Source organism: Argentina silus (assembly GCF_951799395.1).
Source record: "Argentina silus genome assembly, chromosome: 18".
NCBI lineage: Eukaryota > Metazoa > Chordata > Actinopteri > Argentiniformes > Argentinidae > Argentina > Argentina silus.
In genome coordinates this window covers 17,979,428-18,005,301 of record NC_139672.1, presented here as the reverse complement: position 1 = coordinate 18,005,301, position 25,874 = coordinate 17,979,428, and the positions used below count along the sequence as shown (strand labels likewise).

Genomic DNA, 25,874 nt, shown 5'->3' with positions numbered 1-25,874 from the left:
ATGTATAATCATGTATTATGACATTTTTATCATGGCTGTGGTGATCTACCATGTCACAGTCATGATTAAAAAATGTCATAACACATGTCCTCATGTATTATTGCTTAATTTTATATCATGGTGACTCTTGTGCAGTGACCAAAATAACAGATACCCATGATAGAAGTATGTTGTACCAATGAATGGTAGAAATAGTTTTTCACGACCACCTTGTGTATTCAATTAACATAGACATAAGACACGGACACACATTAGCCATTCAATACTGTTTATATTGGCCAAAGTAAGGGCACTCAACATGGTGAGGAGCCCTTTTGCTTTGATAATCACCTCTTCACCTATTTACATCATACACTGTTTACTATGAAAGTTATACTTCTAATATACATAGAAATGTATAGCTGTGTGACAAGTGTGTCAATTTCACGTCTCATTACATGTTCCTTCCTCTGTGGATCTCCAGGATGTCTCATAGTGTCTAGAATGTCTCATAGTGTCCAGGATGTCTCATAGTGTCTAGGATGTCTCATAGTGTCTAGGTGTGTCCAGGATGTCTCATAGTGTCCAGGACGTCTCATAGTGTCCAGGATGTCTCAAAGTGTCTAGGATGTCTCATAGTGTCTAGGATGTCACATAGTGTCTAGGTGTGCCCAGGATGTCTCATAGTGTCCAGGATGTCTCATAGTGTCCAGGATGTCTCATAGTGTCCAGGATGTCTCATAGTGTCAAGGATGTCTCATAGTGTCTAGGTGTGTCTAGGATGTCTCATAGTGTCTAGGATGTCTCATAGTGTCTAGGATGTCTCATAGTGTCTAGGTGTGTCTAGGATGTCTCATAGTGTCCAGGATGTCTCATAGTGTCTAGGATGTCTCATAGTGTCCAGGATGTCTCATAGTGTATAGTTGTGTCCAGGATGTCACATAGTGTCTAGAATGTCTCATAGTGTCCAGGATGTCTCATAGTGTATAGTTGTGTCCAGGATGTCTCATAGTGTCTAGGATGTCTCATAGTGTCCAGGATGTCTCATAGTGTATAGTTGTGTCCAGGATGTCTCATAGTGTCTAGGATGTCTCATAGTGTCCAGGATGTCTCATAGTTTCCAGGATATCTCATAGTGTCTAGGATGTCTCATAGTGTCTAGGATGTCTCATAGTGTCCAGGTGTGGTGAAGTACCGTGGTGAAGTAAAGGTGACCAATAACAAACTTCTAACTCTCCATGCCATGTTGTTTTGACTGGGGCTGTCTGTTTGGCCTTTTCCCCAGGCATCCCTCACACACACACACGCGCACACACACACACACACACACACACACACACACACACACACACACACACACACACACACACACACGTCTCTCCCCAGCTATCCCTTCCCACCACAGTGGATGTGTTGGGATAAGCTGGTCCATAAATGTCTGAAGCCTCGGCTGTGTGTGTTGCATGCTGGGCATACTTTATATGGATGTTTAATGGCTGATGATTAAATACAGAAGAGGAACATAACAACAGTTATCCACATTAGCAGTCAGCAACCAGGACTATTTGGCAAAGAAGAAGATTATCACTAAAAGCTGAAAGGATTTACTCTAACTTTTTTGGGTTGTTGGACAACAATCAAGGCTTCAAAAAAAGACAGATTTTTTCAACCATCGCCTTTATGGTGGTTATTCTGACAAAGATTTTCACTTGATGCGTATCGATTTGTATGGCTATAATGTGAGTATTGGAAACATATTTTCTTTACTCAAAGTAAAGATTTTCATCGTGGTTTGCTTTTGTTTACTTGGCAAGAACATGGAGATGGTGAGGGGCAGAGTGGTCTATTAGAAGATGGCGCCAATGATGGTGTCCATTTTCTATTGGCTAACGCTGATGGAGACTCATCGTTCCTTCACGTAAATCTATGGAGCCAATTGCCAGGCAACCATTTGCTTGCCTGGGTTGCTAGGGTAATAACCTGGTCAGTGTCCTTATTTCATCATAAAAGCTTCAACCTGGTTTACAACCTGTATTGTGTAACACATATGTATGAATACCTCATGAATGGAGTTTTCTGTGGTATGAGAAAGCCTATGTAATAAATACACAAAGTCACAAAGGAAATATGCGGACAGTTTTTTAATCAATGCTCAGAATTTCACCATGAAAATCATATTTTATGTTTTCACAGTCTGTGCACCACAGAGTGGGTGGTCTTGTTTATTCAGCCTCTTTGCCCTGTGAAAAGAGAGAAAGAAAATAAGGGATAAACATGAATGAACCTCTTACATATGATCACTTCAAAGTATATATTGCACTGTTTAGGACATTTCTTTGGCTCTGTGCTCAGCTTTGAGTTCAAGTTTAAGTGTCAGCTTGGTTTGTATTAATCTGTCATTAACATGTTTTTTTTTTACCTCCCCTGAAGAATACGTTTCTCAGAGACTTCCAAGACACGTGTGAATGTAAAAGTCAATACTGACCTCTGTGTACACTGAACCTGAAATGCTGTTGTTGATGAGGTCATATTTGGACATGAGTCAGGTATAGGGTTGACAGCAGCTTTGTACCTTTCCAGAATCACGGCTCTTAGCCCTGAGCTTGTTGACCTGGGACTCAGCGATGTCAGCACGCTCCTCAGCCTCCTCCATCTCATGCTGAACCTTACGCAACTTAGACATGTGGGAGTTGGCTTGTTCCTCCTGGGAGAAAAAGAGAGGGAGAGAATGAGAGAGGGAGACAATAACATTCAGCCTACAATGTTTGAAATGTTGTTAAAGCAAATTACCCAAATGGGGAAATTCTATTACTGCACCTCTTTTAAACTGATGGTAATATAGAAGCAAAGGAAATGCTGTGTGAATTATTTCCTCAACAGCTACTTGCGATAGACATTGTCATTGTGGATAGACATGCGTTAGCAGCAATTACTTAATCAACGTCAAAATCATATGTTTTATTTGCTGTAAGAATATGTGACTCAGTATGTGACTCACCGCTTCCTCAGCCTGCCTCTTGTAAGTCTTCACTTTAAGCTGCAGCTTATCTACCAGGTCCTGAAGTCTGGCAACATTCTTCTTATCCTCCTCAGTCTGTGGGAGAAGATTAAAGAAAATCAATGCCCATACTTCAATTGCATTCAAGTGCCTGGCTGGACCAGAACGTGTGGAGGTGTTACTCTCACCTGGTAAGTGAGCTCCTTGACTCTGCGCTCGTACTTGCGGACACCCTTGACTGCGTCTACACCCCTTCTCTGCTCAGCATCCACCTCAGTCTCAAGCTCACGCACCTGTATGGAGGAAACACAGCCGTGTGTTTAAGGTGGAGAAATCAGTCATGAATTATTGGAAAGAAGTAGAGTTTGATTCTTTAAGGCTAATTTGGAGAGACTATGTGAACCAATGTTTATTGAATGGCATAAGTTCTGCAAACTCACCCTGAACTCCAGTTTCTGGAGCTGTTTCTTGCCGCCCTTCATTGCCAGGTTCTCAGCCTCATCTAAACGGTGCTGCAGGTCCTTGACTGTGACCTCAAGGTTCTTCTTCATCCTCTCCAGATGAGAGCTGGTGTCCTGCTCCTTCTTCAGCTCCTCTGCCATCATGGCCGCCTGAAATGGTAGTTTGTGGAATCATTTAATTCATCCACAACGGATCACAGATCATGTGCTCAGCCCAGCTACAATTGGCCCTTGGCATAGAGGTGTTTACAGGTCCAAAAATGTGGATCTGTTCCGAAATGGACCCATGGATTTCCTACCCCAACCTTTCAGTGTCGGCCTACCTTGGTAAATAGGGTCTCCATGACGGACGCTCAGTGTGCCGAAGCACTCTGTGATGTTTGGAGAGGCAATTAGTGGACCCATGAAGTTGGAGTGAATGATTGAATGTTATGATGTAGAAAATATCACTTCAATATCAGCCAGAGGCAACTACTTGCCAGAAGCCACACCAACTGCATCCCTCTACTGGCTTCTCTGGAAAGCTAAGCAGGGTATGCCTTGGTTGATCCTTGGATGGGGGACCAAAACAGGCTGCTGGAAGTTGGAGGACAAGTAGGTAGCACTCCTCTCTCGGGTCCAGGTAACCCAATACCCCAAGGTGGTGAATGGGGCCCTGCCTTGCAGAGGATGCCATGTTTTTTGGATGAGATGTTCACTCCCAAGTCGTTAAAGATCCCATGGCACTTATCCCAGGAGTAGGCATGTTAACACCGGTGTCCTGGCTAAACTCCCAATCCGGCTTCCATTCCTTCATGGCCACCTAATCACCCCTGATTCATACCTACCAGAATCACCATACCATACATGATTCATACCTACCAGAATCACCATACCATACATGATTCATACCTACCAGAATCACCATACATGATTTTCTGCTCAACTCTCCACTGACAGCTTTCTGGCGCATAATGGCTGGCGTGGCATCACTCAACTGGGTGCTACACAGGAGTGATGAGGTGAGTTCTTCCCCTTACAATCAGCACGTTGGCTGTCTAGAAAGGTGCCATGTCGATGTAAGCCATTATCATTATTATAATAATAATAATAATAATAATAATAATATTACTTGGGTGTTGCGCAGGTTTTGATGAGATGGGATTGATAGTGACAAATGTATATGCAACGCTCTTGTGATCAAAACTGTTTATCGGGTCTGGACGGGTCCACTACGGTAAGTCAGCTCTTTTATCATTTACCTGGGTTTCAGGTTCGGGTGGACCCGTGAAGAGTTCTACCTCTAACGAATAAAGTTTATTGTATTGTTTTGAATATGGGGACTTACATCGGTGATGGCCTTCTTTGCCTTCTCCTCTGCGTTTCTGGACTCCTGCACTGTGTCGTCCACCTCTCCCTGCACTTGAACCAGGTCAGTCTCCAGCTTCTTCTTAGAGTTCAGAAGGCTAGTGTTCTGTATGAGGAAATTCAATGATTAGTTGGAATTGTTTTTCAAGAAAACCTACAAAAGTCCCACTGTGGGTAAGATGAGACTGCCTAGGAATCATCTATACCTGGGAGTGAAGCAGGCCCACACGCTCGCTGGCGTCCACCAGCTCCTGCTCGGCCACTTTGCGGCCTCTCTCTGTCTGCTCCAGAGCAACCCTAAGCTCCTCAATCTCAGCCACCATCAGACCGTTCCTGCGCTCCACCATAGCTGCCTGCTCCTTCAAATCTTCTGCTGCGCGAACAGCATCATCAAGGTGCAATTGGGCATCCTGGGATTCACAAAGACGTAGTGCATTAAAACTTGTTGTTGTAGGGTGATAGGATCGGTAAAGGATGAATTTTTTGTGTTCTGCTCTTTTCTCTTTTACCACTTTATTCCGACTTTATTCCTGTGTTCTATTCTATTTCATTGACAAATAGACAAATCCCTCTCTCCATTTTCATTGGGTTAAAGTTAGTTACTTAGGAAGTTGTCCTTGATACAGTGTGAGATTTATTTTTTTCTAATCGTTAAGGTTAGGAATGAGGCGTATTATCTGATCTGAAATCTGTGGTTAGGGGCAATGTTAACCGTGACTGATTTCCCAGCCCCTTACCTTGAGCTGGCCCTGGACGTTCCTCAGCTGCTTCTGGGCCTCAGCTGCCTGCCTGTTGGCGTGGCTCAGCTGGATCTCCATCTCGTTCAGGTCTCCCTCCATCTTCTTCTTCACCCTCAGAGCGTCGTTCCTACTCCTCACCTCTGAGTCCAGGGTGCTCTGCATGGAATCAACCACCCTCTGGCTGTTCCTCTTGATCTGCTCCATCTCCTCATCCTTCTCTGCCAGCTTCCTGTCCACTTCACCCTTGATCTGGTTTAACTCCAGCTGCACACGCAGAATCTTGGACTCCTCGTGCTCCAGTGTTCCCTGAACAAAACAAAACACTAGTCGCGCTTTGGTTGTGGGGGAGAGTTGTGGACTGGCAATCATGAACTAAGGGTTGTTCTGCATTGAGGCCTGTATGTGATGAAGATGTGGTAATAGCATAGGAGGACCAGGTCTTGCTTAGTAAAATGATTTTATCTCAATGAGACTAACCTGGACAGTAAAGGTTAAATGAAAGGATGAGCATATGTTCCAAATTAACAGGATCAAACTGCATTAGTTTCTACCTCAGCCTCCTCCAGGGCAGTCTGGATCTCAGACTTCTCTGTCTCCACAGTCTTCTTGGCCTTCTCCAGCTCATGGATGCTCTTGCCAGTCTCCCCGATCTGCTCAGTCAAGTCAGAGATCTCCTCTGCAAACACAAACACAGAAGTCTTTCAAAACAGGGAGATTTTCTTTGAACTTTGCAACACATTGGCGTTCATATTGAATTATCATAAGAATAAACGGTAAATGTTTGTACTGTCTGGTGTAGCTAAGTATCTTAAAATAAGTTCCAAAAATAGTTGAATGACAATTTGAACATTGTTCTGTAGAATAGGGTCACTCATGTAGCTTGATCAAATGAGACACCCCATCTTGAGCCAAATAAAACTACTGCCGTTTGACTCACGTTGCAGGTTCTTGTTCTCTCTCTTCAGAGTCTCCAGCTGATCCAAAGCCTCCTCATAGGAGTTCTTCATTTTGAAGAGCTCCGTGCTCAGAGAACGAGCCTCCTTCTGAGCTCCTTCCAGCTCTGCCTGGCCCTCCTCAAACTTCTGCTTCCACTCTGCCAGCACCTAGGGAAATCCATGTGATTTTAATATTGTTCTTTTTTCTTTTATCTGCCATGAACTAATTGATGTGATTTAGTTATTTCACACCTTGTCAAAGTTCCTCTGCTTCTTGTCGAGGTTGGCAGCAAGAGCATTGGCTCTCTCCACGTCAATCATGAGGTCCTCCACCTCTCCCTGCAGCCTCTGCTTGGTCTTCTCCAGAGAGGCACACTTTGAGTTGGTCGCCTCGATCGTCTCCTCTGCCTCCTGTAGACGCTGGGCCAGCTTCTTCCTGTTAGACAGATGAGGGATTATAAAGCGTCACCTCTGACCTCATCTCTGTGTCGGAGAATGTCTGTAGGTCTGGCTCTTCAGGGTGATGGGAGAAACATGCTACAGTACATTAGGCTTGTACAGATGAATCCATTAATTGAAAAGATGAATCTACGAATGCTTTAGTTGACAACCCATTTTTTATTTATATGAATCAGATTTCTTTATATCAGACCAAGGACAAGAAGTTAGAGTGACATGTAGCCACGTAAACAAGGGTCTTGTACCATTGGTTTAGGCAATTAGCACTCTTTTGTCTTAATCTATGGGAATGTACATTTTTACTTCCACATTCTGGTTTCCTTTAATTGTCAACCTACTGTATATCAAAACAGATACTATTCAGTAAGCAATTCAAATTCAAGAATGGAAAAATCCTTGTTTGTAATAAATATCCCCTTTTTAAATTATTTAATTAAAATGTGTCAACTCATCTCCAGAATTGACAGAACAGAAATGAAATACCCCCCAGCCCTGGTGAATAAGGAGGTTGTGTGTGACTCACTTGGCCTCCTCCAGCTCCTCGGTGCGCTGGATGGCATCAGTCTCGTACTTGGTCCTCCACTGAGCCACCTCACTGTTGGCCTTGGACATGCCGCGTTGCAGCTCTGCCTTGGCCTCCTGCTCCTCCTCAAACTGCTCCCTCAGGAGGTCACAGTCATGGCGGGCAGACTGGACACCGTGGGCCAGTGCGTTCTTAGCCTAGAGAGAGAAATAGAAGAGGTGAGGGAGAAATAGAGGTGAAAGGTAGATAGAGGAGATAGAGAGAAAGTGTAAGAGCATCATAGAAAAAGATAAAGAGAGACAGGAGGAGAGAGTAAATAGTACAGTAAGATGTCGCTGGGTGGCAAAATCACTGTCAACGTGAAGCTGTGATTCAAAACTACGTGGTTGATGGAGTCTATTTTGAGTCCCTTACCTTGACCTCCTCCTCAATGTGCCTCTTCAGCTCCTCAATCTGCTGGGTGAAGGCCTGTTTGCCTCTGGTCAGCTGGGACACCAGGGCCTCCTTCTCCTCAAGCTGGCGACCAAACTCACCTGTGGGGAAAAGAGCATCTTGTTAATGGGGTCTCTGTTCTAATGGTTAATGTTCATTGTTGCTGTTGGAGTAAGGTCAGTTATATTTCTGAGTTTATAGGACATATAAACCTTCCCTATGTGCAGTTGTAATAGACAATATGTTATCTTGCCAATGCTATTCTAATTTGTGTCAAGTTTGATTTATGGTCAGTTTGTTAACTAATGGTTGAGGGTAGGATTTGGGGTGGGTAAGCTGGTCGTAGATGAACTTGTACAGAATCTAGAGTATCATTGGTACCGTTCTCAGTCAGGAGTCTGGCCCTCTGTCCGCTCATGTCATTGACCTGGCGCACATTCTCATCATTCTTAGTCTTGATCTCGCTCAGCTGATCCTCAAGAGTACGGCACATCTTCTCCAGATTGCCCTGGTAGTGAAACATAAACCATCATTACTTTGATGATTATCTTGTCAAGACTTGAGTGCCAAGCTTTCCATTTTCGTTTTTTCACTTTTATTTGAATTGACCCCCACAAACACTGCTCCATCCAAACATTGCTACTGACCTTAGCCTTGGCGACGGCCTCCATGTTGCTGGAGAGGTCATCAATCTCCATCTTGTACTCGCTCTTCTCCTTCTCTAGCTTTTGCTTGACACGCTGCAGGTTGTCAATCTGCTCCCCGAGCTCTGCCACGCTGTCTGCCTGCTTTTTCCTCAGAGCGGAGGCTGTGGCCTCGTGCTGCAGGGTGGACTCCTCTAGGTCACGCCTCAGTTTCTGAAACTCAGCCTCTCGCTTCTTGTTCATCTCTATCTGAGAAGCGGTAGCACCTCCGGCCTCCTCCAGCCTTTCACTGATCTCCTCAAGTTCCCTGGAGAGGTCGGCCCTCTGCTTCTCCACCTTAGCCCTGGCAGCGCGCTCAGCCTCAATCTCCTCCTCCAGCTCCTCAATACGGGCCTACAGTAGGGAGACAGACAGATAGATGACATCTACAACACAGTCAAAGCAAAGGAGCTTACAAAATAATAATCTACAAATTGTGTTTATCCAAAGCAACTTACAGTTAATATATAGAATGTACTGTATGGTGTTTAAGCATCATTCTTAAACCAACTGAACCATTGCAAACCAGGACAGTGCCAACAGGAGGGTAAAAGGATCACTGTTTCTCATAGCGGTCCTGACAACCTTAACTGTACTGTCGTTAGACACTATATAGCCAACTGAGCCATCTGATGGTCCTGTTCTGCACCTGGAGTTCCTTGATCTTCTTCTGCATCTGAGCTCCCAGAGACTGTTCATCCTCAATCTTGCTGAGGAGCTGGGCGGTCTCAAAGTCCTTCCTAAAGAACACAAACACATTGATTTGGTTAGATTTGATTTGATAGCATAAACTGAAAATCTATCGTACCGTTCATTTTGGTTTAAAGAATGACATCTGTTTGGATTCTGACTATAACAACAATGGAAAGATAAATTAACTTTGTAGTCATTTGTTTGTGTTTACTTCTTGATCTTCTCGTCAGACTGCTGCTTGTCGTTCTCCAGGTCCATTATGGACTCCTGGGCCAGTTTCAGATCTCCCTCCAGCTTTCTCTTAGCTCTCTCTAGGTCCATACGGAGCTTCTTCTCTTGCTCCAGAGAACCCTCAAGCTAGTAGATAAACACACATATTTGTCATCAAAATCTAAATAATGAACAATAATGTCCAAACCATTAATAAGTAGATTAATGAAGTGAATCATTTGGGCGATAACACAGGGTGTAGTTTCATAATGATTGCCTCAAACCTAATGACTAACCTAGACTTTCATACTATTATAGCCATCTATTAATTCCCAGCTCGTATGTGACGGTTTCATATTCTTGTGTGTTTTAACTTCTGTAAAATAATTAGCTTTACTCTTGCATTACAATCTTGGTTGACACTAGCACTGCTTTATTTGCATTGCCCACTCACATCGTCCACTTGCTGTTCCAGCTTGGTCTTCGCCTTGGTCAGAGTGTTGACTTTGTCCTCCTCTGCCTGCAGGTCATCCAGTGTCTGCTGGTGGGCCTCTTGGAGGGCCTTCTTCTCCTTGGTCAGCTTGGCAACAGCCTCATCCTGAGACGCCATCTCCTCAGTCAGGTTCTTAACCTGAACACAGCCACAACAGATTCATTTGTCACTTCACATCACAAAGGGGAATACAGTTTAAATTGCATATACTGTTGCAAATGTGAAAGCATGTACCGAAAGTGATCGTCTATATGGCAGTGTATACCATGAATTCATGTCAGACACAAGAGGAGGAGTCCATGCTATGAATGTGGGGAGTACTATGCTGCTAAACTCTACTATTTCATGTTTACTCATTCCAGGACCAACAACACAACACAGTTGGATTTAGTTATTGTTTTGCTATGGTTGGATTAATGATCAGATTGTAGTGTGTGTGTTATATGAGACCTTGTTTTCAGTGGCGTGTTTCTCCTTCTCCACTTTGGCCAGAGTTAGCTCCAGGTCATCAATGTCTTTCTTCAACTCAGAACACTCATCCTCCAGCTTCCTCTTCTTGGCTGTCAACTCAGCATTGATCTCCTCCTCATCTTCCAGCCTCTCGGTCGTCTCTTTGAGTTTGGCCTCCAGCTGGATCTTGCTCTTGATGAGCCCCTCACACCTCTCCTCAGCATCATTCAGACTCTCTCCTTCCTGGTTTCAGAAGGGAAGAAAAGGAAAAAGGCTTCAACACTCAATGTCTATGCAAATATAAACTCATTCTAGTGCAAGAGCACACAGCAAATCAATACAATCTATGAAAAATGCAAACAACATGGGCAATAAAGTGTGTATGTGTGTGTGTGTGTGTGTGTGTGTGTGTGTGTGTGTGTGTGTGTGTGTGTGTGTGTGTGTGTGTGTGTGTGTGTGTGTGTGTGTGTGTGTGTGTGTGTGTGTGTGTGTGTGTGTGCTTATGTGAGTGTGTGTAACCCTTGTGAGGCTGGTCGCTCACTCACAGATGCTACTTGGAGGGCAAGGTCATTCTTCTCCTGCAGGAGGGATACCATCTTCTCCTCCAGCTCCTTCTTACGGGCCTCTGCTTTGGTCAGGGCAATTTTGCACTTTTCAAAGTCCTCCTTCATGTTGGCCAGCTCCTTCTCCGTCTCAGCGCTCTGCAGCAGGGGCTTGATCTTGTAGTAGACCTTCATCCATGGCCAATGTTTGACATTCATGAATGAGCGGATGTTGTACTGGATGGTGAAGACAGACTCTCTGGTTGACAGGAGAAAGTGGAATTGCAGCGTAGTGAGTTTTAAGCTTATAATTGCCTGTAAGTGCATTCATAAGTAGTGCTGGAGAGTTTATCTTCCATCCCTTACCTCCTCTCCATCATCTTTGTAAACTCCTTCCTCATCAGGAATCCACGGCAGAGAGCTTGAGTCATGGTTACCAGAGACGCCAGCTTCTCATCACGCATCTCCTCCAAGACACCCAGCAGACCAGCTTTGAAGAACACCTGAGCACAGATAAACAAGCATGGCCAATGGAGGAATTAGACATCGTAACATATAGAAAGGGGCAGAATAGGAAATCAAAGGGAGGTTCAACCCCCCAAGACTTTGTTGTAACAACAATAGTATGTCATTCAAAGAAAACTTGAAAATCTTATATTTATGTCCTGGAAAAATGATTTTACTTTTTTTGTCAACAACACGCATCATCATCTCACTTTCCCAGGAGATAAATATGAGCTTGTCATTAGGATATCTGTGAGGCTTTAATGCACAAAATAATGATATTGTAGGACCATACTCATGGTGGTCTGATGAGAACGTTGTCCTTTAAAGAGATGCTATGGGATCTTTGCGACAAAGTCTGTATTTCTTAAATCAGTGGAATCCCCACACACACCCCCAGACTGCAGAAGACACGACGGGGACCTGTTATTGCTACTAATCGCTACTTTTAGAACTGTAGGCTGTAAAGATACAAATGATCCTGTAGCATCTCTTTCATGTTTCAGTCCTGTTATGTGGTCACATTTCCTGACCTTGGTGTGTCCAAACTTGTATTCATCGTGAGGCACATCAATCGACCCGAGCAGCTTCTCAGAAGCCTTCTTGTTGTCCATGAACTGACCGTCAGGGATGACACCGGCATTCAGTACTTTGTACCTGTATGGGGAGAATTGTTAAATATGTTTGAAAGCTGTTGCTTATGTTGTCAAGGAAGGGCATTGTGTGTGTGTGTGTGTGTGTGTGTGTGTGTGTGTGTGTGTGTGTGTGTGTGTGTGTGTGTGTGTGTGTGTGTGTGTGTGTGTGTGTGTGTGTATGAACTGTACCTCTGCTTGAAGTCAGCATAGAGGATTCTGCTGGGGAAGCCCTTTCTGCAGATCCTGATACCTTCCAGTACACCATTACACCTCAGCTGGTGGATAACCAGGAAGTTCTCCATCAGACCTGGAAAAGACAAAATGTATCTAAACCCCTAAATAAACCTGTTAAAGGATTTATATTCGAAAGTCTTAATTATTGTAATGATTAGTAGTTTAATTAATTAGGCTTAGTCTGTAATATGTCTCTGTGTGTTGTACCTGGAGTCTTTGACTCGTTGGGGATCAGGCAGCGCACAAAGTGAGGGTGGGTGCTCCTCAAGTTGGTCATCAGCTTGCCCAAGTTCTCCTGTGAGGGGTGACAAGCCATAATGTTCTCACAAATAATTCATACTTAATTTACACTTTTCAAAAGATAGTAATTTCCAACAGACACCCTGGCAGGCAGGACTATGAAAAGCTCACCCTGAACTGGGAGGACACAGTCTGCATGGAACCTCCCTTCTTCTTGCCTCCCTTCTTTGTGGTGTCTTTTTCAAAGAGTAAAGAAAAGAGTGTTACAAATGATAGAAATCTCTGATCAACTTCAAGTTTCTACTGCACGTGCAGATCCGATTGTAGCACACTGGTCGATTTGGCAAATTTGTGGCTGAAATTGTGTAGTGTCTGCACGGCTTAATGTTTATTATCATGCTAATGCTTAGTTATTAACATGATGCTAATGTTACCTTCAGCTGCAGCAGGTGGATAAATGACAGACAGCAGTTTGACTGAGGACTTCTGGTAGAGTTGCACCACAGAGTCGTTCAGGGGGTCCTTGTTCTTGTCCAGCCAGCCAGTGATGTTGTAGTCCACAGTGCCAGCGTAGTGCACCAGGGAGAAGTGGGCCTCAGCCTTGCCCTTGGCAGGCTTGGGCTTCTCAAACGCCTTGGTTTTGCCAAGATGCTGGTCGTAAAGCTTGTTCTTGAAACTTGTGTCTGAAGCCTTGGGGAACATGCACTCCTCTTCAAGGATGGAGAAGATGCCCAATGGCTGGGCAAAAAGAGATTTCAATTAAATGACTATGTTGATGTTGATGTTATGTTTATGCTATGTTTTTACTTCAACAGTCACCGTTATATGATGATATTCATGTGGTGGAAGCATATTAAGAAAGCACTAACATGTTGAGTTACTAACAGTATGATACGTTGGACCACCATGAGGATATCTTACAGTAGTCTCAAACACCTACCTCAAAAACTACTTTTGACACCCATCATTAAATAGTATTTTCCTCACAGGCTGCTTACCTTCTCAATAAGCTCAATGCAGGCAGCCAAGTCCATGCCGAAGTCAATGAACGCCCAGATGATTCCCTCCTTCTTGTACTCCTCTTGCTCCAGGACAAACATGGTGTGGTTGAAGAACTGTTGCAGTTTCTCATTGGTGAAGTTAATACACAGCTGCTCCATGCTGTTGTACTGTTGATAGAATTTCAGAATCAAGGAATATGTTCATCATACATGGCTGTAATCTTTTATAATCACAACTTGTTTTTCTTGTTTTGACAACATACTCACATCAAAGATCTCAAAACCGGCAATGTCGAGCACACCGATGTAGAACTGCCTTGGCTGCTTGGTGTCCAACATGGTGTTGATACGGACGACCATCCACAAGAACATCCTCTCATAGATGGACTTAGCCAGAGCCATCACGGAATTATTGACCTGTAAAAATGAAACTTCTAGTTAATACATGAGACATGACCATATGTAGGTGAGGTGATGCAGGTGGGGGGTGGCACGCACATTAGAGGGGTTTTTAGGGCTTAAGGATTAGGGCACTGAATCAGAGAACCTATATACAAGGGCTGTGACTGTTGTCTTTGTTTTTCTGTGTTGTTGTTTATTTGATATTGGTGTTGATTGATTGTGAAGCTATAACAAAATGAATGCCCTACCTGAGGTACTGTCTGTCCCTTGGTCACATACTCATTGCCGACCTTCACTCTGGGGTAGCACAGAGCTTTAAGCATGTCGGCTGAGTTCAGGCCCAGGAGGTAAGCGATTTTATCAGCCACTGGAAAGAGAAGGAGTAACAACAGACTCAAGGACAGAGCCATACAAGATTGTTTGTGTCTCTCAACAGCTCTGTCAGCCTGGCGTCTGAGGCTGATGACACATTAACAAAAAAACAGAGAGAAATATATTTACTGTTTGGCCATGTTTAGTACAGGACACCTTACTAGTCTAGCGTACAAAAGTGATCAGCTATTCTGATGTTTCAAGAGGAACAACTTGTAAATGTTCTTTTTTCCATGTTTGGGGCCAGAGGTGGAACTCACCCTCTGTGCCGTCTGGCTCGGCCTGCTCCTCACGCTGCTTCTGCTTGAAATGCATGTTGCCGTGATGCATGACAGCGCCTGTCAGCTTGAAGATGTACATTTTATCCTCAGCAGTGAAGCCCAGGATGTCAATGGCTTCCTGAAAGAGAGAAATGTCATGTTAGCGAGGAAAGAAAACAGTGATGAATTGAAGACAAACTCACTCTGTCAGAGTACGGCTCTGTTAGCTCCAAATCTAGCAGAATGGATGGAAATGTCAGACTTCTCTATTCCTCTAGTAGACTAGCAGCACAATAGGATTTTAACAATGTTACCCAGGGCACTTGTGGATGCCGTATGCCACCCTATAAGAGGAGTCATTAACACTGGGCACTCCAAACAGATCATTGATACAAATAAAAACCCTTTGAGTGACTCACATCTGTGGCGACCAGCTCTACCGTGTCGTCAATGCTGGCCACAGTGATCTGCCCCTGGCTGATCATGGGGAAATCGTAGGGGTTGGTGGTGATGAGTGTCATTTCTGTGGAGAACAGAGAACAAAGTGGTCCCTTAAATCAAATTCATGTCAGTGGATGGACACCTTGTAGTTAATACATATACTCAATGACAGATGTTCTCAAGAACCAGTGGATTGCTTTACTTATTCCCCCGACCAGGCACATTTCATCAGCTCAACCAAAGTCAAATTTCCAAAAGCTCAACCAATCCAAAAGCTCAACCAAATTTCTTATACCATCTCTGACTCTACTGTAGCGACTGTAAGAGTATTTCATTTTCACAGCAGGGAGCTAGTTTTCCCTGCTCTCTGCTTTGGCGTACCGACGATCTCAGGTTTGTGGTTGGTCATCATCTGGTAGAAGATGTGATAACCCCTCTCATCTGGAAGCTGGAAGGCCACCCTGGACTTCTCCAGCAGATCTGATAGAGAGAACAGGAGAGAGACATTGGTATATTGCAAAAAAACATAATTTGTGCAGAATAAGTATGAAGAAATGACTAATACCAACTTACAGGTCTCAATGTCAGCACTAGCCAGTTTGCCGGAAGTAGCAAAGTGAATCCTGATGAATTTACCCTACAGTAGAGCAGGGCGGTTAGAAATCAGTCAACAAAAAAACAACAACTGCCAGTGTATTCCCTCATACTTACAAAGCGAGACGAGTTGTCGTTCCTCACAGTCTTGGCATTACCGTAAGCTTCCAGCAGGGGGTTAGCTGCAATGATCTGATCCTCAAGAGATCCCTGAATGAGACAAAGTTGCTAAAGCGTTAGTAACTGAAAATCTCCTTTCATCTTTCAACAACATCTGTTCCTTTTTAGCTGAGAAGGAGGCTATAGTGAGGTACAGACCTCATTATGAACATTTATCTGAAATGTGATTGGCTCCCACCCTAAAGCCCAGGGTTCCATTCAGCTGTCTCTGAGTCAAACTATTTTTTGATGAAAACTGTTTTCAATATGCAGGACTACAGTATGGAAAACATAACTATCATAGAGCAAAGTTTAGGTGTTTTCAATCGTCATTCACCTCAACTTACTCTTCCTCTTTACTAAATTGTGACACACATAAGCAGAACTTACCTGTATTTTACCGGGGACTGCTTCCTTCTTTGCAGCCACAGCAATAGTGGCAAAGTACTGGATGACACGCTTGGTGTTGACAGTCTTTCCTGCACCGGATTCTCCACTGGTTTATAGACAAAAAGGGTTTTAGACACGTTTCAGGATAATATCAGCATTCTTTAATCAAGAAAAGAAAATGGCATTGCTTTAACATGTTTTATAATCTAAGAAATATTCTCACTCAGTTACTCAATATTGACTTCATAATACCCAACATACTGCAAAAGGAACGCTTTCTGAAAAGTAAGATGTTAGTGAACAACTTACGTAATCAGGACGGACTGATTCTCTCTATCTGCAAGCAAAGAAACATATTGTTCACACTCATTCACTGGGTTTTGGTACATCATTGCATTCAAGGCATCATCATAAAGTCGCTCATCTAACTATTCATCCATCCATGAGAGCTCGTACCAGTCAACATGAACTGATAGGCGTTGTCAGAGACAGAGAAGATATGGGGTGGAGCCTCCATACGCTTCTTCCCTCTGTAGGCGTCCACACATGACTGGTCGTACACGGGGAGCCACTTGTAGGGGTTCACCGTGGCACAGAAGAGCCCAGAGTAGGTCTGGATAAAGTGGATCAAATATGGGAATTAGCCAAGTCAGATTAACTGGAATGTGGAAGTGTAGGTATCTTTGCGTATAGTGATATGCTGTTTTCGTTCTCTGCATTTGCTTCTGTGTGCTAGGTTTCTGGTGTTGACTGATGTGTATGTATCTCTTACGTAGATCATCCATGCTGCGTAACGCTCTTTGAGGTTATACAGCACAGAGGCTTCATTCAGGTAGGTCATCATGGCCATGTCCTCAATCTTGTCATACTTTGGGGGGTTCATTTGCAAGACGTCATCTTCTTTGAAGTCTTTAGTCTGAAACAGTGGGATATTTAGATAATACTCTATATGGCTAACTTTTTACTGATAAACAAATATAATCTTTTTCATGATTTGTTGGTTCAAGCATAATCCATGAAATTGACTTATTTGCATCACAGTACCAGTGCTTTGCTATCCTCCACTCTACTTGAACTTTATCAAAAGATAGATCAAAGATTACATTCTTTTTAAATAATAGTTTTGAAAGTGAAAGGTTTTTGAGTATTGAAAGGTTTACTCGCTTATGAAAGCTGCCGTTTGGTTAGATGTTATAGGCTTACCTCCTGAGTGTCTGTAACTTTCACAGAGATTTTTCCACCCTCCCTGGCTACAATTGTACCCTTGAGGTACAGCTCCTTGACATCAGTCACATAGCAGGCGTTCTTTGCATCAAAGGGTGCGGTTTGAGCTTCGATCCTCTCCCTCTCTGGCTTACGAAGGTATATGGCAGCTGCGCCATAAATGGCCATCTCCGCGTCCGTACTCATGGTGGCGACTCACTAGGAAAGAAAGATTACAAAACAAACATATTTAAGTCTGTACTAATCCCTCCCAAGTATTTTGGGTGTATTATTATATTCTAATAATGTTACAAATCAAACCATGTCTCACCTTGTTTTCTCCACCCAAATGAAATGGTGTCTTTGTGGTCCAAGGTACGACAGACACAGTCCGCTAAGAAGCAAACAAAGACAACTAAAGAATCAAATAAAAGGTGAATACAGGGCAGCATATGTCGAGACCCACATCCTATCATTTAGAGGCCCATTTGGACCAGAAACAAGTTAGAAGATTCCACCTTTAAAGTAAATCAGTTTAATTCAGTAGCCATCAAGGAATGAGATCACATGATGAACGTTCAGTGAAGAGTGCTGTGTTAGTACAAACAAAGCATTTTCTAAAATCTGGTGTTGGGTTGGACACTGGCCCTACATGCCTATTTCACGTTTGGTTTGGATATACATCTTTAGCGCTATTAGAAAACATAGCATATGCACATTTTCAAATGTTCAGTGTGGCCGAAACTACATGCTGGACCTTTACATTTCCACTTTAATATTTATTGCTATAAACATGCCCACTTTCTTTCAAACTGTGTGAAGGAAAACTGATTTATCATCTATCACAATTTAATAAAGCAATGCCACTTTCATGTTGAATAGAATGCATGACTTGTTACAGAGCTAATCATGTGAAGTCCTATGTGGCATGTAAACACAGACAGAAGTCTCACAGTGCAGTCACTGCATCAGACACGGAAGTGAAATCATGTAAGGAGGTGGAGGGTCTTACCACAGAGGTTGAATCTGCCTGTAGATGCTGTGGCCTCAGGCTCCTTATATCTGGTTCCAGAGTGCCAACCAAGCAGAAGTTAATTATGGTGGAATGCTCATTAAGGTCAGCATTCTGAAACTGCCACTGAGCTTTCAGAACTCTGAACACTACAACCTGTTTGAACTGCTCTATACCGTTCCCAGGTTTAGGGTTAGGGTTAGGGTTAGGGTTAGGGAAAACCAAACCCTAACCCTACCGTTACAGCCCTATAATCTGTCAGAGAAACCTAAAACCCAAAGTTTAGGAGCAATTTACCCTTGAAAGGACCCTTGTGCATACTATTGAAAATAATATAATTACAGTCTCATAATTTGCTCAGAATTGGAACTAATTTTCTCTTCGTAAACTCACAGCCAGGTAGCTTTTTGCTTTGTCATGGGTTATTTATAATAATGTTAATTTATATAGTAGTAGTAGTAGTAGTATAATAGTAATCATAATTCACCTCTAACCCTAACCCTAACCCTAACCCTAACCCTAACTTTCTGACTTGATGAATTCCTTTTCTGGGTAATTATGAAGTATCAAAACCTCAATTTATCAATTCCAGCTACTGTATGTTGTCATCTCCACTACTACTACTGAAAAGGATTTCATGAAATGTTTTATCATTCAATTTAATGTTCATTTCATTTCATTTTTGGACACCAATCCTTTCATTATGTTCCCTTGTAAACACGTTGACTGTCTCCTCAGTAACTCATCACTGTGAGTGATACCACAATAACTAAACAACTTAACCAATGTGAATACCATTTAGCCATATTTACAATAGTAATATATATATATATAACCGCAGGTCAAATACGAGCCTGAACACAATTATAGGACATTTTCCTGGCTGAGCTCAGTTGCAAATGAACATTTGCAACTGCTATAATAGTTTAATATGGTATTATTTAATATAGCACATACACCTGTTGTATACAGTCATATTGAAGATGCTGGGGGTGCTTGGCTATTTATCGGACATTTCATAATGGAGAATAGGGTTAGGGTTAACCCTAACCCTAACCCTAACCCTAACCCTAACCCATTTCATAATGGAGAATAGCCGATTTGTTCAGCTGAAGCAAATGATTAAAAACATGAGAGAAGTCACGCATTAAACCGTTCCAGTGCTTGGAGACTTGAATGTGGGCTTGTTGAGTGGTTAGATTATCATATCACAGGCACTTCAGCTTGTGGTTAAATTCATTTTCAAGACAACTACTTACTGGAGCCCAGCGCACAGTTTAGCAGAAGCAGGTTGGAGTTTTAAAACTGGACCATTTGAAGCCAGGACCCACACTTGGTTTAAAACCAACCATTCTGGCCATGTCCAATGAGGTGAAGGGGGCATTAGTGGATGGTTGGAGAGACCAGACACCCAGAAGGGGGCATTAGTGGATGGTTGGAGAGACCAGACACCCAGAAGGGGGCATTAGTGGATGGTTGGAGAGACCAGACACCCAGAAGGGGGCATTAGTGGATGGTTGGAGAGACCAGACACCCAGAAGGGGGCATTAGTGGATGGTTGGAGAGACCAGACACCCAGAAGGGAACAGCCGGAGATAAAGGACTCAAAGTGATCAATTATCAGGGGTCAGACGGTGGATCAAGATGATGTTTTTTATTGACAAGACAGGCACAAACAAAACAGGCACAAAAGCAGCAGAAAAGACAGGTGCCTGGGAGAAAGTTCTGGATCAGCCATTTCTCAAAGTGTAATTCTCCATTCACAGTTCGACATGGTTCTACATCACATTTAGAGTTGGGTCTTATGGGAGGAATCAAAATCAGCCTATCATATTAGAACAGTAACAGTAAGTTTTGGGTCTCAAATCAACAGTGAGCTGTCCATATCAATTTCTTGCATGAAGTATGAAGTCACATGCAGAAGTGAGACCATGACCAAATAATGAGCTAGTTCTTCACCCTGTCTTATCTTGCCCTGTGCCAGGCTCTGCGGACCACAAACTCTCTGGGTGCCACAAGATAACATTAAAGAGTAAAACTCTTCTCTAATTCTTGCTGGACACCTGCATATGACTTTACACTCACAGACAAAGAGACTGTGTTCTGTTATCAAAAGTTAACTACATAGTACAATATGTCAAACAGAGCAATAGTATTTAAATAGACCAAAGTCAGAATCCCTAAAGCCTCACTTCTGTTCCAGGCCTTTATTTACTTTCAACAGCTAAGGGGGCACCAAACTCTTAAGTTGACCTGTGACCACTTTCCCCGACCCTTCAGGGTGTTAGGGGTAACAGCTGTCGCTGCTATATACGGTCAAAGCCACCGTCTGCTAACCTGCTTCTATATTGGCCAGCATAGCGCTGCAAGGGGTTTAGTATCTCCTTCAAAAAGCTGACAACAATGAGCTTTGGCTGCAGAGATGGGGAGAGCACAAACAGGAGAGGCCTCGCTGGTTTGATCCTCCTGATCGTCAACCACAGTTCCCTTGTCCACTTCCCTTCAGCTCCCCCCTCTGGTTTAGTCCACATTTGAGGGGTTGAGTGTGTAGTGGCCTGTTTTGTACTGCTTCATTCTTGAAGCTATGCCACTGTCAGGGCTGAGAGCTATGCCACTGTCAGGGCTGAGAGCTATGCCACTGTCAGGGCTGAGAGCTATGCGAGCTGTGATTAAAGACCTGCCAACCTTGGAAAACAATTTTGAGCACCACAACTCTGTAAGGTCTTTAGCTTTGATTGTTGAAGTTCTGGGTTCAGTCAAAAGTTGGAAACAGATCAGAATCAACAAATACACCTGAGCCCAAATCACCACCAACTAATTTGACCTGATCTAAAGTCACTTACACAGCACCACATTATACATGGGATTCAAGATTCAAGATTCAAGATTCTTTATTTGTCACGTGCATACAAGTATACAGTGAAATGCAAAAGTGACAGTGCCACAGAGTAGTGCAACAATACAATAATTTTTAAAATACAATAAAATAAAAATAGAAGTACTAAAAAATATACAGTATGGACAGTATAAACAGTATAAACAATATGAACAGTATAACCGGTAAGCATATAAGTAAGCAATATAAATAGCAGATGGATGACTATGTGTGTGCATATGTGTTAAGATGACAGTGCATGTGTGAGTGTCTTGAGGGGGGCACTGGTGGGGTCATCGTTGACGATTCTGATGGCGTGGGGGAAGAAACTCAGCCTTAGCCTCTCTGTTCTTGCTGCATGACAGCGGAGGCGTTTTCCTGACCGCAGCGGCTGGAACAGTCCATGTTTCGGGTGGTGAGGATCCTTCATAACATAAGTACACAGCCTTATCAAAATAAAATGGCATTCTAAAATTAAATAGAGAATTTATGGCAACATATGTGGAAAGCCCACATATAATTTCACTTCACTTTTCTCCTACATAAATATCTATAATTAGAAATAGTTCAAAAACTATTTAAAAATACAAAGCCATGGCTACTTTAAAATACAAAGCAATATGTTTCTGTCATTCAAAGCATTTCATGTCTAATGATCAGGTAATTATCTATAGCAATGAATGACCACTATGGGAGAGAAGATTAGCTGAATTACAAATAAGTCAACCTGGCTGTTTCTTTTGGTATTTGGTGATGAACTTCTGGGGCGCATGGATTTATTTATTTTTAGGTCTGCTCTCTCACTCCCTGTAATGTAGCATCATCATCTAACATGGCCGGTTTGCCTCCCCGAGTAAAAATTAAAAGGTCAATCAAAGGTTCCAAATGTCCCAAGATCAAAGGATAAGGATAGCAGTACAATGCATACAAAATGTACACAAATACCCTCAAATAAAAGCTATAATCTCTACTTTAACCTTGTAGTCATTTTTGGATTTCAAATCAAAGCTGTTGGAGTGTAGAAGCAAAAGAATAAAACATGTTTCCCTGTCCCATTACTTACACAGGACATATCTCTTCCCTGTCCCATTACTTACACAGGACATATCTCTCTCTCTCTCTCTCTCTCTCTCTCTCTCTCTCTCTATATATATATATATATTTATTTATTTATTTATTTATTTATGTATTTATTTATTTATTTATTTATTTATTTCCCTAGACATTTCCATTTATTAATGTATGTATTTCTGTGTACAATTTATTATTTATTTATCAATATGGCAGCTTTGGTCCTCTATATAGGCTGGGATATGGAGCATTGGGGGCGGGGTTAGGGTTAGGGTTAGGGTTAGAGTTAGGGTTAGGGTTTGAGTTAGGGTTAGGGTTAGGGTTAGAGTTAGGGTTAGGGTTTGAGTTAGGGTTAGGGTTAGGGTCAGGGTTAGGGTTAGGGTTTGAGTTAGGGTTAGGGTTAGGGTTAGGGTTAGGGGTGGGCCCCAAGATAACATCTCGTCTAAGACCCCCAAGGTGACAGCACCGGGCCTTAGAGTTAGAGTTAGCACCGGGCCTGTCTGAACTGCATGCTAGAATCATAGATATGTTGTTAACTGCCAGCTGTATTGAGTTAACAGATTAAACTGTCATTGAGTATATTTTAGATATTTATGCAGTAGTCTTAGGGATCACATAGTTATGTTTAATGGGGCTTTAAAAGCCACGGTGGTGTGGTCACATAGTTATGTTTAATGGGGCTTTAAAAGCCATGGTGGTGTGGTCACATAGTTATGTTTAATGGGGCTTTTTGTAACTTGACCAAACCATTAAAACGTCCCCACAGTAAGACTCTAATTTGGGATGTGAAATGACACATGGCAGAGCTCCACGACCTCTGACCCCCTTTGACCTTGCTGAGGATCTTATTCTCCAAGCCACATTCAAGCCTGACTAATATGGTCAACAGAATGTGCTGCGCTACACCTGATCTTTCTCACTCTGCAGTACAGTACACAGCGCCTTCAGAAAGTATTCAGTCCCCTTCACTGTTTCCACATTTTGTTGTGTTATAGACTTAAATTAAATTAAAAGAATTTGCACAAAAAATACCCCAGAACGACGAAGTGAAAACATGTATTTTGAGATTTCAGTAAATTTATTCAAATTGAAAAACAGAAATACCTCATGTACAGAAGTATTCAGACCCTTTGCTATGACACTCTTAAAATGAGCTAAAATGCATAAAAAGTCCATCTTAATGCCAAGATAATAGTTCATGTCATTTTGGAATTAGAATCTTTGTTTTATAATTTTCTCTTGAAATCTAACCCTAACCCTAACCCTGACAAACTTCCCAGTCCCTGCCGGTGACAAACACACCCAGAACTTGATGCAGCACCACGGTTCTTCACACCAGAGATGGTGAGGAAACTGCATTGCATGTGCTGGATTTGCACCAAACTTAATGCTTTGTAGTAAAACCAAATAAACACATTTCCAGCCACTTTCTTTGCTGTATCACTTGAATTCATTGTTGCAAACACAATTATGGATATGAGAGAGATTATTTTCCATTAAGGGATTGTTTTTGGCCACTTGGTTATACACTAATTTTGTAGAGTGACAGAGGATGTCGACTATGCTTTTTCCTCTCCACCATTCAACTTCGTAGATTTGTAAGTCTCCCCAGGTCTCAGAGGAGCTTTCCTGAGCATTTTTGTTCCTCTCCATTTGCTCAGTTTGTAATGACAACCTGATCCACACAGTGTGGAATTGATTCCTATGCAAATAACTAACCCTAACCCTAACCCTAACCCTAACCCTAACCCGAAAATACATAAATACAGAACATACAAGCATACATACAGAAATACATACATACATGCATATATACATAATAGAATAGAATAGAAATAGAAATATGTTTTCTCTTGCTGTTCAGAATTATCACTTAAAACCATGCCGAAAGGATTTTAATTTAATTTTAAATTTAGGATTTTAAATTTAATTATTTCTGTCAAATTTCAGAGCCATGGAGCAGAACTTTGCCAGCTATTTGACTGGTAAGTGTTTGACTTGACCTGTTATCACCTTCAGTGAGACCGTATGGAGAGTTTTATTGGTAAGTGCTACTCGATTTCCACCACATGTCCTGTACTTTCTTGTCTATAAAATGATTGCTGTCATGACATAAAAGCCTTTATGATACATTTGACATATGATACACAAAGACAGTGTAGCTATGTTAAGTTATTTGTGTACATAATATTCATATTCTTGAAGTCAGATTTTTTATGATAAATGTACGTCCAAACATTTTGCTAATGGATACCCTTCATATTCTCTGAGTTATTTGTGGACATTAATGTGGTAGAAATGGGTCACACTTTTAAGACGCTGTTTCCACTTTAAACATTGGTAACTATCCGGTGCAAAATGGAACCAGGTTTTTGGACTTAATCCCAACAATACAAACAAGTAATTAATATGTTATTACTGTGTAATTACCTGTTTACCATGAACTGTCGACTACTTTCTAAGTAGATGTCTAATAATGTGCCATAAAATATTTTATTAATTATTACAGATGATTATTTAATAAAGCTTGGAAATGAATATTATTAAAACCAAACAACCTTTTCACAGGTGTGGCCGTCCTGCTTGCCGTGTACGGTGTCCAGCCAGGTAACTGTTTTCATTGTTAACAGCCATCATCAGAAGATGATTATTAATAATCATATACTTGTGTTCATATCATACAAACATGTTTTATGTCTTTTTGTATCCATGTAAACATATAGTAGATATGGAAGCGTATTTACATTGTCCATCTTAGAAAATAAATCCAACACACTTTTAATAGGAAAATTCAAAATATAACCCATTTAATCCAACATATTTTTTTATCATATTTGCCAAAATAGCAAGCCCACTAATAGATAACACAGACAGGTGTTTTCTGATATACAGTCAGTGTGTCAGGAGTTAAACTGTCACCTCACTTCCTGTGTTTCAGGCACCTCCATCACACCAACCTTCACCCACTGGAAGGGGGGCGTCGCCCCGATGAACCCGGCCCCTGTGGGGGCGTGGCCAACTCTGAGGGCTTCTTCTGGACCGAGCGGAACTGCGACAAACACATCAACTTCCTGGGCTACTCAACTGTTAAGGGTGACTTCCTGTGCTACTGTTAAGGGTGACTTCCTGTGCTACTGTTAAGGGTGACTTCCTGTGCTACTGTTAAGGGTGAGTGCACTCAGACGCCCGTCTGGGATTTTATTTTGCCTTTTATTGTTAGTTCATTAGTTTGTGTCACCTTCATTTAACCATCATCATTAAATCATTCAGAACAAATGGGTCTGCCTGTCTCTGTCTGTCTGTCTGTCTGTCTGTCTGTCTGCCTGTCTCTGTCTGTCTGCCTGTCTCTGTCTGTCTGTCTGTCTGCCTGTGTCTGTCTGTCTGTCTGCCTGTCTCTGTCTGTCTGTCTGTCTGCCTGTCTCTGTCTGTCTGCCTGTCTCTGTCTGTCTGTCTGCCTGTCTCTGTCTGTCTGTCTGTCTGCCTGTCTCTGTCTGTCTGTCTGTCTGCCTGTCTCTGTCTGTCTGTCTGTCTGCCTG

General features: G+C 42.4%; 1 protein-coding gene across 1 annotated transcript; it reads right to left on the bottom strand.

Annotated features, from left to right (window-relative positions):
• Positions 1-2,192: 2,192 nt before the first annotated feature.
• On the bottom strand, positions 2,193-17,587 carry LOC310819136 (myosin heavy chain, fast skeletal muscle-like; the record flags this gene model as incomplete). The annotated part of the gene is made up of 39 exons (XM_083690375.1): positions 2,193-2,219; positions 2,552-2,683; positions 2,978-3,073; positions 3,166-3,270; positions 3,418-3,588; positions 4,766-4,891; positions 4,992-5,195; positions 5,523-5,831; positions 6,077-6,201; positions 6,463-6,628; positions 6,713-6,896; positions 7,443-7,639; positions 7,857-7,975; positions 8,256-8,382; positions 8,522-8,911; positions 9,207-9,297; positions 9,462-9,607; positions 9,915-10,091; positions 10,404-10,646; positions 10,949-11,204; positions 11,312-11,448; positions 11,983-12,106; positions 12,274-12,391; positions 12,526-12,613; positions 12,730-12,794; positions 12,993-13,296; positions 13,557-13,727; positions 13,827-13,976; positions 14,210-14,328; positions 14,594-14,732; positions 15,013-15,116; positions 15,416-15,514; positions 15,608-15,671; positions 15,746-15,838; positions 16,178-16,283; positions 16,487-16,514; positions 16,634-16,790; positions 16,950-17,093; positions 17,381-17,587. 39 exons carry the CDS (start codon positions 17,585-17,587, stop codon positions 2,202-2,204), a joined length of 5,799 nt encoding a protein of 1,932 aa, XP_083546501.1. The 3' UTR covers positions 2,193-2,201.
• Between the last annotated feature and the right edge of the window lie 8,287 nt (positions 17,588-25,874).